Source organism: Battus philenor, unplaced genomic scaffold, assembly GCF_028537555.1.
Source record: "Battus philenor isolate CCGP_79_NKW_IND1 unplaced genomic scaffold, ilBatPhil1.0.hap1 SCAF_10, whole genome shotgun sequence".
Lineage (NCBI taxonomy): Eukaryota > Metazoa > Arthropoda > Insecta > Lepidoptera > Papilionidae > Battus > Battus philenor.
Genome location: NW_027181662.1, coordinates 11,611,133 through 11,622,655, shown reverse-complemented (window position 1 = coordinate 11,622,655; position 11,523 = coordinate 11,611,133). Strand labels below are relative to the sequence as shown.

General features: G+C 32.1%; 1 protein-coding gene across 1 annotated transcript; it reads right to left on the bottom strand.

Moving 5' to 3' along the window:
* Positions 1-5,046: 5,046 nt before the first annotated feature.
* Positions 5,047-9,078, bottom strand: LOC137927101 (uncharacterized). Its single transcript, XM_068770895.1, has 4 exons — positions 8,302-9,078; positions 6,821-6,895; positions 6,589-6,742; positions 5,047-5,219 (listed from the first exon to the last, which is right to left on the bottom strand). The coding sequence occupies exons 1-4, from the start codon at positions 9,076-9,078 to the stop codon at positions 5,047-5,049; spliced, it is 1,179 nt and encodes a 392-aa protein (XP_068626996.1).
* Positions 9,079-11,523: the final 2,445 nt, after the last annotated feature.

The window sequence follows — 11,523 nt, the reverse complement described above, 5'->3', positions numbered from 1 at the left end:
TTTTAAAGCTTTTATACCTACAATCAATTACACGTGTATTTAATTTCTTTTGTTACTTAGTAAGCACTCATTACGTATTTTATTTGTACTTCAAAAGGATATGTGACGTCAATTAAAGCAGCTTTAATATGCGCATCCTACAATAAAACTTGAAGTTATTTGCATGAAATTTTGACTGCGTAAACGGTTTATGTTTCATAAAATGACGTCGTCTGACATCCTGTCGGCCTGCATGCCGTGTAAACTCAAAATTTAGTGCACCATAACTCGCGAGCTTTAGACATAAGTCGTATGCTTTTAGTATTTAGTATTTCGTTTTTATCGCAGCATTTCTATGCAAAATGTTTTATTGAGACTGTTTTAAAATCTTTATGAGCAGTGATGATATGATGTTACCACTGTGTGCTTTTGTTATCAATTCAGCCACAATACGTCCAATGCTGGACTCAAGCCTGTCCCAGAAAATTATAATAAGACCAGTAGAAAGGCCTGCACCTGGTCTTCCAGCAACCTTAACAGGGTCACTCATCCACCTTGTGAGTGGAATTCTTACGCTGCGCTTACTGGTCCATGGTCTCCATTCTAGAAACTTAAATCCCCAAAAGCGATCAGTTCTGCATCCTATGTGACCTGGCCTAGTGCTTCAACTTGCCAGTTTGCTGGGATATTTTGGTTACTTTTGTAAGTTATATATTCGAAGTCTTAGAGAAATATTGAGCATATCCAAAGTGCCGTGTATTCTGATTTCGGTCTATAAATATCTATTATATACATTCTATATTATATATACTATTACTGTTCCTATTAAGTAATAGGCAGGTAACGAAACTCTTAAAAGAAGGTACCAAGAATACTGTAAACCGATTATTGCTTTGTTTACATGAAATACGAATTGTTTAAAACGATCATATCAATTTATTCAAGTAGCCTTAATTTTATAAATAATCTCATTGTTTGAATTATGTACAAAAAATTGTTTCAATGGAATTAAATAACTTTGAGATCATTGTTTTCAAGAAGCGCTCGAAGAATTAAATTGTTCGCTTGTTATTTCTTTTCTATCCTTGCGGCTAACTTTACTTTCCCTTGTTCATTTCATTATTTAAAATTATATTTCAAAATCTGGTTTTACTAAAGCGGGCGGGCTCAGGGCTTTTGATGGTAACAAATAAATCCTACGTATTTACATTAAAATCAATATATTTGCATTAAAACATTTTGTGTGGGTTTTGGAGAAGGGCTTCAGATCTTCGCTGCAAGATCGAATCAGAAATAATGATATGCTCAGAATAATTTAGTTCAAAGACGCAGTTGAGGTCGAAAGGTTCTGAAATGGTGTCCATAATGCTGCAGATGTGGAGTAGGCCTTCCCACTACGTGGAGTAGTCCAGGTCGCGCAAAAAAGGTGGATAAGTGAAGCGAAGGCCGGTTTTTTTAATATTTAAAGGAAGTGTGTGCCGTGAAGTCAGCGTTTGACATAACAATAACAATGGTTAATAAGATAATATATACGACCTACTGAATGTACGGTTTTTAAATAAAAAAAAACTAAAATGAATGAAGAGAAAAATGCATTGTTGACGTCAGACAGATGGTATGATTCGTACGGATTTTATTCTTTATTCCGCAAAATGCCTTTGTCCTTCACTCTCTATGGATCATTGTCTTTCAAATGAAGGGAATCCCATTTCAACTATCATTAGTCTACGCGATGAAAGCTTCTGGCTATAGCAGTTTCCTTTTCGTTAATTGACATCAAACGTTTATCTAAAAATACTTAGCGTCGAAGTAGTGGATTTCTTTGCGGATGTCACTTAATATTTCTTTTTCGCAAACGCTACGCATGTATTATAGTTATTTAACATATGTTGGTAATACAAACATATTAAGGCTCGATTAAACTGTGTTTTTAATAAAAGAATCATAGATAATGTTTTGAAACCTTCGATTGCTAGTTAAAAAAATGGCCAAAGAATGTTTGTGTTATAATTGTTTTTTTTTAATTTTTTATTACGATCCGTATTTCACAGACGTGTTTTCGATATTGCAATTACAATTTATAAAATTATTTTTTTTGTTGACGTTTTTGCATGTTATAGTGTTTAAGTCTCTTAAATTATTTTAATAATTATTTGTTTTGTGTATATTATGATATCAATTATCTAAATGAGCCAACAAACCAAGTGTTTACATTTTGATCAATTAAAAATTCTTGAATGTTAATATAAGATTTATTTTATAACATACTTTCAATATTAGATTTAAAAGTAAGAAACGGAAGTCCTAGGACATCTTGTGAAACTTTATTATATTTACGTACATCATTAAGGCTTTATGATTTTATTTTTATTTCTTGGACGTATTTAACTTTATTTTCTATAGATATAGATTATATTCTATACGATAGATATATATTGTATACGTAGTATGGGTTCATCTCGACATGACATCAAAAGAGGGGTGTACAATACAATTTGATGTACGTTTTGGGAAGCAACAGTCAAAACTTTTATTCATATACATTTTGATATTTTTAACAATAAAACAGTCTGTTACTAATAACACTGTAGCTATATTTGTCATTACATATATTTAAAAAAACACAACCTTCAAAAATAATCTCCATAGACTCAAAAAATTGCAGGTTCTTGTTTATGTCAATTTGTACATAATCGATTCATAAACTGTATCTTCTCAGTCGTGAACTCATGTCTAAGTTGTCGTGATCGGTTTTGGTGTGCTCGCTGCTAATGCTATGCTCTCGCTTTGAAGCTTTGTGCTTGGCGGAGTATGAGTATTCATTTGCCGAGTGTTTAGTCTCCGTTTTGATCAGGTCTGTTCATTTTGTTGGACGTCCACGAGATCGCTTGCCTTCCACTTTGCCTTGCACCACCGAACGTCCCATTAAACCTTCATTACGGGTGACATGGCTAAAGAACATGAGGATTCTTACTTGCACAGTCAAGTTAAACTCCATATTAACCCGTACCTTAACGTTGCAACACGGTTGCGTGTTCTCAAATCTTCATCTTTACTTCGAAGCCACTATACTCAGCTGTTGCTTTTGCAGCTTTTTAATTATTATAACATATACATGAACTAGTTTGTAGAAGAGAATCGTACGATGTCGACGTGCAAGATTTTATTAAGCTAATGTTATCTACCGCCAAACATTACAGAGCATATAAAATAAGAGAGCTAATGAAACATATAAGTTAGATATATTTTTTTATTTATTACTCGTATTACAAAATCTTGTGTGGATGGTTCAAGTCAATAATCAAACTCATTGCTTTGTACTATAATTTGTAAATTAATGGTGCGCTCTGCGCTTGATTCAATGAATTGATATCTTAGTAATAGGCACGCCTGGATATTAAGTGTTTTACAAAGTTCATATTATTGTTTTCGAGAAATGTTTTAACATTAAAAAAGGTTAATGTTAGAGATTAGTAAAAAATCGTTTTCGTATTCCGTCAGTGTAGCGTAACGAATTTAGCCACCACATGTCTGTATAACCTATAACGGACCCTTCTAAAACGTGCCAACGTGCGTTGGTTTTATCTTTGGTTTTTGCATAGATAGGATGCCGTCGTAGTCTTTTCGCCCCTTTCGCTATTGCTCCCAGGCATGCTTAGAATTTAAAATGTTACACAGATGCGCTTTATCACACAATGTTGAGTGTATGGTCTTTCAAAATACCGTCTACTTTCTCTCGTACTTTCTCATACCGTTACATATGTAAACTACTACTTCTTTAACTTGAAACTATTGAGTAATCCTTGTATATACTTGACATTAAATACAACCAACATTCTGGATCAATTTTATGTTCATTAACACATCTATAATATTCTGCATACAATTTATCGCATAGATAGATAATTTGAATGGACGTATTAAATTTCTTTCACTGTAGCTGGTTTATAGCGGTATGTAATAATTTTATAAAAGGTAGTTTTATTTTTCTTAAACAGCACCCCTTAACTCTTCCTAGCACCCTTGACTCCGTCACTCTTTTGTGACAACTTTCAGTAAAAGAATTGAGAGTGGTGGGGTTGAAACAGCGTTTTGATTATTGAGTTGGGAGCTCGGTCACTCGTTCGATAACCATCCAAGTGATAAGTTGTCTAGTCGAAATTATGCTAGATATAGCATGGCCTAAAAGAGTATAAAAGTAGAATAAAATTATTTACTGTGGTGTGAATTGGAGTTTTTATGATAAGTACATAGCTTATAATAGTTTAAAAAACTAGCTATAGTATATAGAAACTATAGCTAGTTTTTTTAAAAAACTTTCTCTGATTTATTAAATATTTATATTCTAAATAACTCTGTACAATTGATGTGTTTGTTGTTTTTTTTTTTAATCTGAAAAGGGGGTTTAAGTAAAACTTTAGATATTTTTGAAAATTTTGTTTTATGATTCGATTTACCGAACAATCACTTTGTTAAAATTTAGTTCCTATCAACATAATTTGTTAAATATGACGCAGGTTTTTAAGGCTAGACTTTTAAATATGACTATACATTTATAAAAAAGGATTGTATTTAAGCCATTTTCATTTGAATTAAAATATTTCGCTATGTGCTATTAAGCATTTAACTGGAGAACGTCTTGATCGGTTTGCTTATTCTTATTTTTACGTAAAAGCACAAGGATGAACGATAAAGTTTCATACGAAGTGAAGAGCATTACTGATTAATTTGAAAACGTTTCTATTCCCATACAAACCACAAAGAAATTAACAAAATGTAAAAATATGTTGGTAGGGTGTAATAAAAAAGTACTGAGCACCATTAAGTATTAAATTAAAAATGTAATAACATTAAAAAAATTTTTTTTTATAGTTTACGAAAAAAGAGATTTTTGAAAGTGACTTGTGATAAAAATTAAGATATTAAATCAGCAATCTGTCTGTATACGGTATACCTTAATGAAGCTAATATCTTTTATTAGCACGAAGACGGGACAGCTGTTTAAATATAAATATTGCTCGTAACATTATTTTATATTTCAATGGCTTATATGCTATAAAATTTAAATTAAACAATAAATTTGGAATATTGCAGAACAATCACAAGATACGTTGTACAAAGACTGGAATAACTGAGAGGAAAGTACATGTCGAGTTTAATCAAACCCCATAAAACATACGTAATTTCGCTGTCATGGGTCAGTTGGTGGAAAGCTTTTATTTTACGACGCTCCGCTTTACCTGGAATATAAAACAGTTAATGTAACAAATACTTCTCGTTTTGGATTGTTATTAGTTTCTCCGAAATGGCTAATTATATAACTAGGTTTATGAGCATACGATCTTTTGTCAAGGTGATGAAACGTAACTTTGCAGCAATCCATGGATTCAACGTGCGGGTACACCGACAATAACAGATGACCTTATTAAGGGCAAGAAAAGGATCAATATTTAGCCACTTCCGCACATGCAGTGACACCGATTAGTGCCAAACACAGAGACTCTGTGTTTGGCACTAATCGCTGTAACATAACTCCTGAAGATGCCCCGTGGAGGGGTGAAACACGTGTTGAGTAACTTGGCGGTGGCGGTTGTGTGATTCGCATTGTTTACCGCATACGCATTTATCAGCGGGCTGGCGGGTAGTGCATTTTATTGCACGACTACCACTGCATGTGCGGAAGTGGCTAAATATTGGCCCTTTCCTTACTTAGGATGGACTTCCGCGAGGTAACGCCTGATTCCAATCAATACTTATTAAGGGCGTCGGAAATCGAAAGATGAAAGCGGCTCGCGCTTCCAAGTCTAGATCAGACCATATCTGATCGCAACGCATCCAGTTTCGTGAGTGTAATTGCAGTACGCGTAGCTTAACGAAGTCTTCTTGCAATACATTCACCTTAGGCGACCAAACTCCTCTCCCAACGTAACGATATTAAATGTGGTGCTATGTGTTTGGCATGCTTAGGTAAAATAACTTATTTTTGTTATTTTGTTTTTCTTAATCTGGAGTCCATTACAAGTACTCCGTGCAGATTTCTACATTCTCATGTCTTTTGAATTCTTGTCCGTTATTTGTTTTAAACAGAGAAGGCCGCTTGCTGCACATATTGCTCCAAAATTTCAATACATAATTGTTAACATTTTTTCAATTTACGTAAGAAGTTTTTAAGGTATAGAGACATGTAATGCCGACAAGTGCATAGGACTTCCATTCAGTATGGATAGATGACCTTGTAAAGGTTACCGGAAGACCCTGAATACAAGCTGCTTTCATACGGTTAGATTTCAAATATATGCAGGAGGCCTATGTCCAATAGTGGACGACTGATGAAATAATAATGATAATGATAAATAGACATGTATCCAGGGAACTTTGAATAGCTACGGAAGACATTAGAAAAAAAATATTGTACATAGTTTAGTTACGATATGCGAAAAAAAATAGAAATATAAATCGTGTAATACCTAAAAAGAATTATTAAGAAATGTAGTTCTCGTATTGATATATTATTGCCGTAGAAATTGAAATTAATTATCAACACCCTGCAACGGTTTTTATACAAAAGGTATGATTTTAATACTAATATATACATAAAGAAAAAACTACCTCGTGTTTTGTCGTCTAAAGCATCATGCAGTATCCCTCTTATGATAGTGACATGTGTAGAAGTATCGTTAGCCAAGTAACACGGAATCATCATAAATAACGTTAGTTTGATACAATGCTCGATAATATATGCGTTAAACATTAAATCGGTTTTCTGAAATTTGAACAAATTTTATTAGGATACTGAAATATTATAAAAGCAATTTGATAAATTTAATACGGTGTAACTTACCGCAGTGTTTTCATTGAATATATAATTTAAAAACATTATGGTGTTTATCCCAGATGACGAGAACATAACAATCATCTAAAAAAATACATATAGTTAATCAACGTGCTCTTAATTATAAGGTGAAGGTAATACAAATTATTTTCTTATTAATGAAACACTTGTAAATCATAAATAACAGTACAAAAGTAAATTCCTTGTTTAAAATGCTGACTAAAAAAATATTAAATGGTATAAAACAATGCATATCTTAAATCTAAAGACACTCCGTGTATTTCGGGAAGTAAATAGATAGTCAAATAAATATTAATATCTACAAAATATTTATCTATTAACTCCTTCGTTCCAGCATATAGGCGCCTCCTGTTAGACGTAGGATTACCCCAAAGATATCTATGGGAGGATATATCATGATCGCCACGCTTCGCAGGAGGGTTGGCGATCGCAATGTGGTATTATGGTACGCACAGGACGCAAGTGGCAATCCTAATTAATGTACAAAGTGTGAATCATATAAGACTGTATCATTGGAATCGATCCCGCGATCGACGATCGCATGACCACTGTAAAAATAGTTTGATTCGAAACAAAATCAATCACAAAGAACATTTAGATACACATTACTACACAACATGTACGCATTGTTCCTTTTTGTATAAAGTTTTTTTTTAAGTTTTAATTATGAATAACCAAAGAAATTGATTTTTGGTAAGACTGCTATGAATTCGTCGTACTAATGTACTTACAGATAATATGTACGAAGACTAAACAATATAATCGTTTTTAATTATAGTTCTGATATAAAGTTATTCGTTTTCTTGCATTGACATGTGTAAGCCATTACATAGCATTTTACTCATTTAAATATAATATTTAAACACGGTACATAATATAAAACCAAATGAAATCGTATTATTATATACAGATATTAGCAGATAGGATCAACAGAACATATATTCTGTTAGTCCGCTTTGCATAGCTGTTTCAATACTAGCGTTTGTAAGAGGCACGTATCGCTTGAAAGGGATTTACATCAGAATTCTCGTGGCGCACAACGTATTACTGGGTATATAATGGGCAATTGCAGAAGAGAAGATCTTTTTAAATTCATAATAAATTTATAGTAAAACATACGCGTAATGAGGTTACAGTTATATTGTTTTAATAATAATATGGTATTTTGTATTAACTTAGCTTCGATCTTTATGCTGATCGCAAATAACGTAATGATAAGACTTTTCTAAGAGGCTCTGAAATGCGATGCTAGAGTTTAATTATAACTATCGCTATGTTTCTCATAGAAAACATTCGAAAGTTCTAACATAAAAGTGAAAGAACAGCTAGTTTTCAGGTGACACGAAAACCCACCGCTGACTTTGTAACACAAATGTAATGAAAATAATGCTAGTGTTCTAGAGCTTATCTTATCGACAAATTAAAAGGAGAGTATGGTAATTATTTATATATAAAATGAATGAACTTACAGAAAAACTCATACTCGAATTTAGATGCTCTGAAACATTCTGCAATAATAAGTAAGCTTCGTGCAATGAACTCAAGTCTAACTTCACTTTGTCTTGCATCTTATCTATTTTGTTTCTCCGATTTGTATTGCTCTTTTCGTCTTCCTTGACGCCGAACGTTTTTGCCACGTGTTTCTCGAGTATACGGATCCGTATCAATATCGCGTATAACAAAACACAGAAAAATAACTTCTCGCACTCATGGATGAAGATACCGAGATTAACTACGTCCCATCCGTAATATATTTCTGTTTTCATAAAGTTAACTGTGTATACATAATCAATTATAACCGATAGAGTAATACCTACGGTCCAGATAAAGGTATACAAAGGGCGAGGAGTAATTAGTTCATTCTGGAGATTTAACTTCGTATCAAACTCGCTGATCTTAAGGAAGAAATTGCGTAATTTATTACGCTGTAAATACGACCCGCTAATACACAGAAACAATACTTCAATACAGTAAATGTTTCTAAACGCCGTGTACTCCTCATTATAAGAACTACTACGGAAGATTAAATAAATCGTAATAGAAAGGAGAAAAGGCGTGGACACTTGTGTAATCCAAAACGTAGTTTTGCTATAGTCGAGTAGATAAACACGATTTATTCCTATAAATAACTCCATATTGATTAAATACTTCAATCGATCAGCGACATTAAATCTAGAAATGAAGTTATTGCGTTTTACTGAACTAGGGATAGGTGCCACTTTATTTATGTCTATTTCGCTAGCCATATTAACATTGAATAAACTTTATTTGAAAAGACACTAAATTAAAAAAAATGTCTTGGTAATTATTTTAATTACTGATATAAATCAAATAATCTAAATTGGAACTTAATAGTACTGTATGACAATAGTACCGTCTCGTAGGATAGCTAAATGATATTTTAAAAGCTTTGAATTATAAACTTAATTGATTAAAATAATAATGCTTACGTGCTTGATAAATAAAAATTGATGTAAGAACGAAAAAAAATATTCATGGTAACAGTAAAGGTAAGTTTAGATTTTGGTAATAAAAGCAAGTGCAAAACGCTGTTAAGCTAGTGATATGAATGAAATTTAAAACAGTTCTTTTCAAAATGTTAATGACAATAAAAAATAAATAGAAATTTAACTTTAGAAAGTCAGCAACTCTGGCATCATTTGTTTCATCACATTCATCATTATTTGTTATAACAACATACTTCCTATACATGACAGTTTCGTCGAATCTTCTTATTTTTATCTAACGATGTATTCAGAGAGCAACGAAACAATTAATTATGCGATTTTACTGCGCGGTCACGCCCTTATATATATGTATACACGTATTGAAATAAATGTTTAGGATGATTTACGAATCGAAAAAAATCTTACTGCTTTAAGACCCTCTTTTTGGAATTTGTTGAAAATTGTTGGAATATTAAAAAAAATGTAACTACAAAAGTAATGTTCCGCTAATTTTACTCGAATATTAAGAAGAATAAAAATAAAACCGGAAGAAATTGACCAGCAAAATAATTGTCTACTTAGCGTTAAGCTCGTTGGTACATTAGTCTCCCCGAGGATGCAGTCAAAGAAGAAAATAATTACGCTTCTTTTTGTAACTAGAAACTCGTTCGTTTAATACGCTCTTCTCTTAAAAGTTCTAAGACAAAATCTTTAATAGAAAACTGATCTTTTCTCAATATTGGAAATATGTCAAGCTCAGAATATGGCTTGGTGAATAGAATATTGAATGTCACAACCGTCATAATGGTTCTGTATAGAACTGAAGTTCTATAGATATCTTCTATACAGGAAACGATCTATTGAAATAACGTAAACGCAAATTCATATAGCTCGAAACCTACTATATGAACAACAAAGGCTATTGAAAGGCGTTTGAAAGAAGATTCTTAAGTTAGATTCACTACTGCGAATATCTTTGCCGCCCAACAGATATGTATTTCTTAAAAATATGCAGGGATTGATTACGGGTGTATCAACTTTACAACGGTGATTGTTTAAGTTAAGAATAACCAAAAAGGTTTAGAGCTTTTTGACCTATTTATAATCAAACCATAAAGTGTAACATTAATATATTTTTCCAGTTTGAATGCAACAGAGCAATATTTTCTGGCAGTGCAAAGTCCAAGTACCATGTAAGATTTGACAGCATGCGAGCTGTACAAGCACCTCTTTAAAAGCCTTATACCTACTCGTATATCATTCTATATACATATACTACAACGAAGAAGAACGAAATATATGGGTGTGCGCTAATAAGAATTTTTTTTTCTGCCAGTACAACTTAATAAAAAAGTGTCATATACAAATAAATATTAGCCTATTTTATTTAGAACTTTATAGAGATTAAAAACTTATTAATTATTTTGCACGGTTTGAGAACATGTTTGATTAATTTAGTTATACAATAAATAAACACGATGATGCTTATAGGTGCAAAAGATTCAATTTTGTATTACATAGCAATACGCCAATATTCAATCATTCTGTAGGAAATAAATTATGTAATTTTAATTTTTTTTTTGTCTTATATCTTCAGTCTGAATTAAGCAAAATGTATTAATCTGAATGTTTTTCCTTACTATTTTATAATAACTTTTATTATTCCCGATACCTATAATACCGATACCTATAATTTTTGGGTGGGTTGTACCATATATTAATTAAGAGCAAATGAGCCATTAATTCACCTCTTGAAAATTTTTACCTTTAATAACAATCATCCTGTGTAATATCAAGATGAAGACAAATAATGGGCGTGCGCAAATAGGTTTTTTTTTTTAAATCCCGGTTAATGAGTATGGGTTAAAAAAAGGTATTGAGTATCACATTCCATCAAACATTTGTCTGGTTGGTTTGACACTTTATGGAGTTCAAAAACTTATTAATTACTTTGCGAGCTTTGAGAATAACTGTTTAAGTTCTAAAGTTAGTTTTTACGATAAATATTATTTACAGCCAGTATGTATATCTTGAGTTTTATTAGAGTTTATCTATGAACAGCGCGTTATAAGCACCAGCTGAAACAGTTTTCAATTTGTAACGTAATCTCCCATAGGATTGCTAGTATTCCGTAGAAAACACATCTGACTTTATGACGTGAAAACAATAAAGATGTTTTGAAAATATAAATCCTATTTCTTTTTACCTTTCTCTTGAATTATCTTAATAGAAATCGAAGGTAAA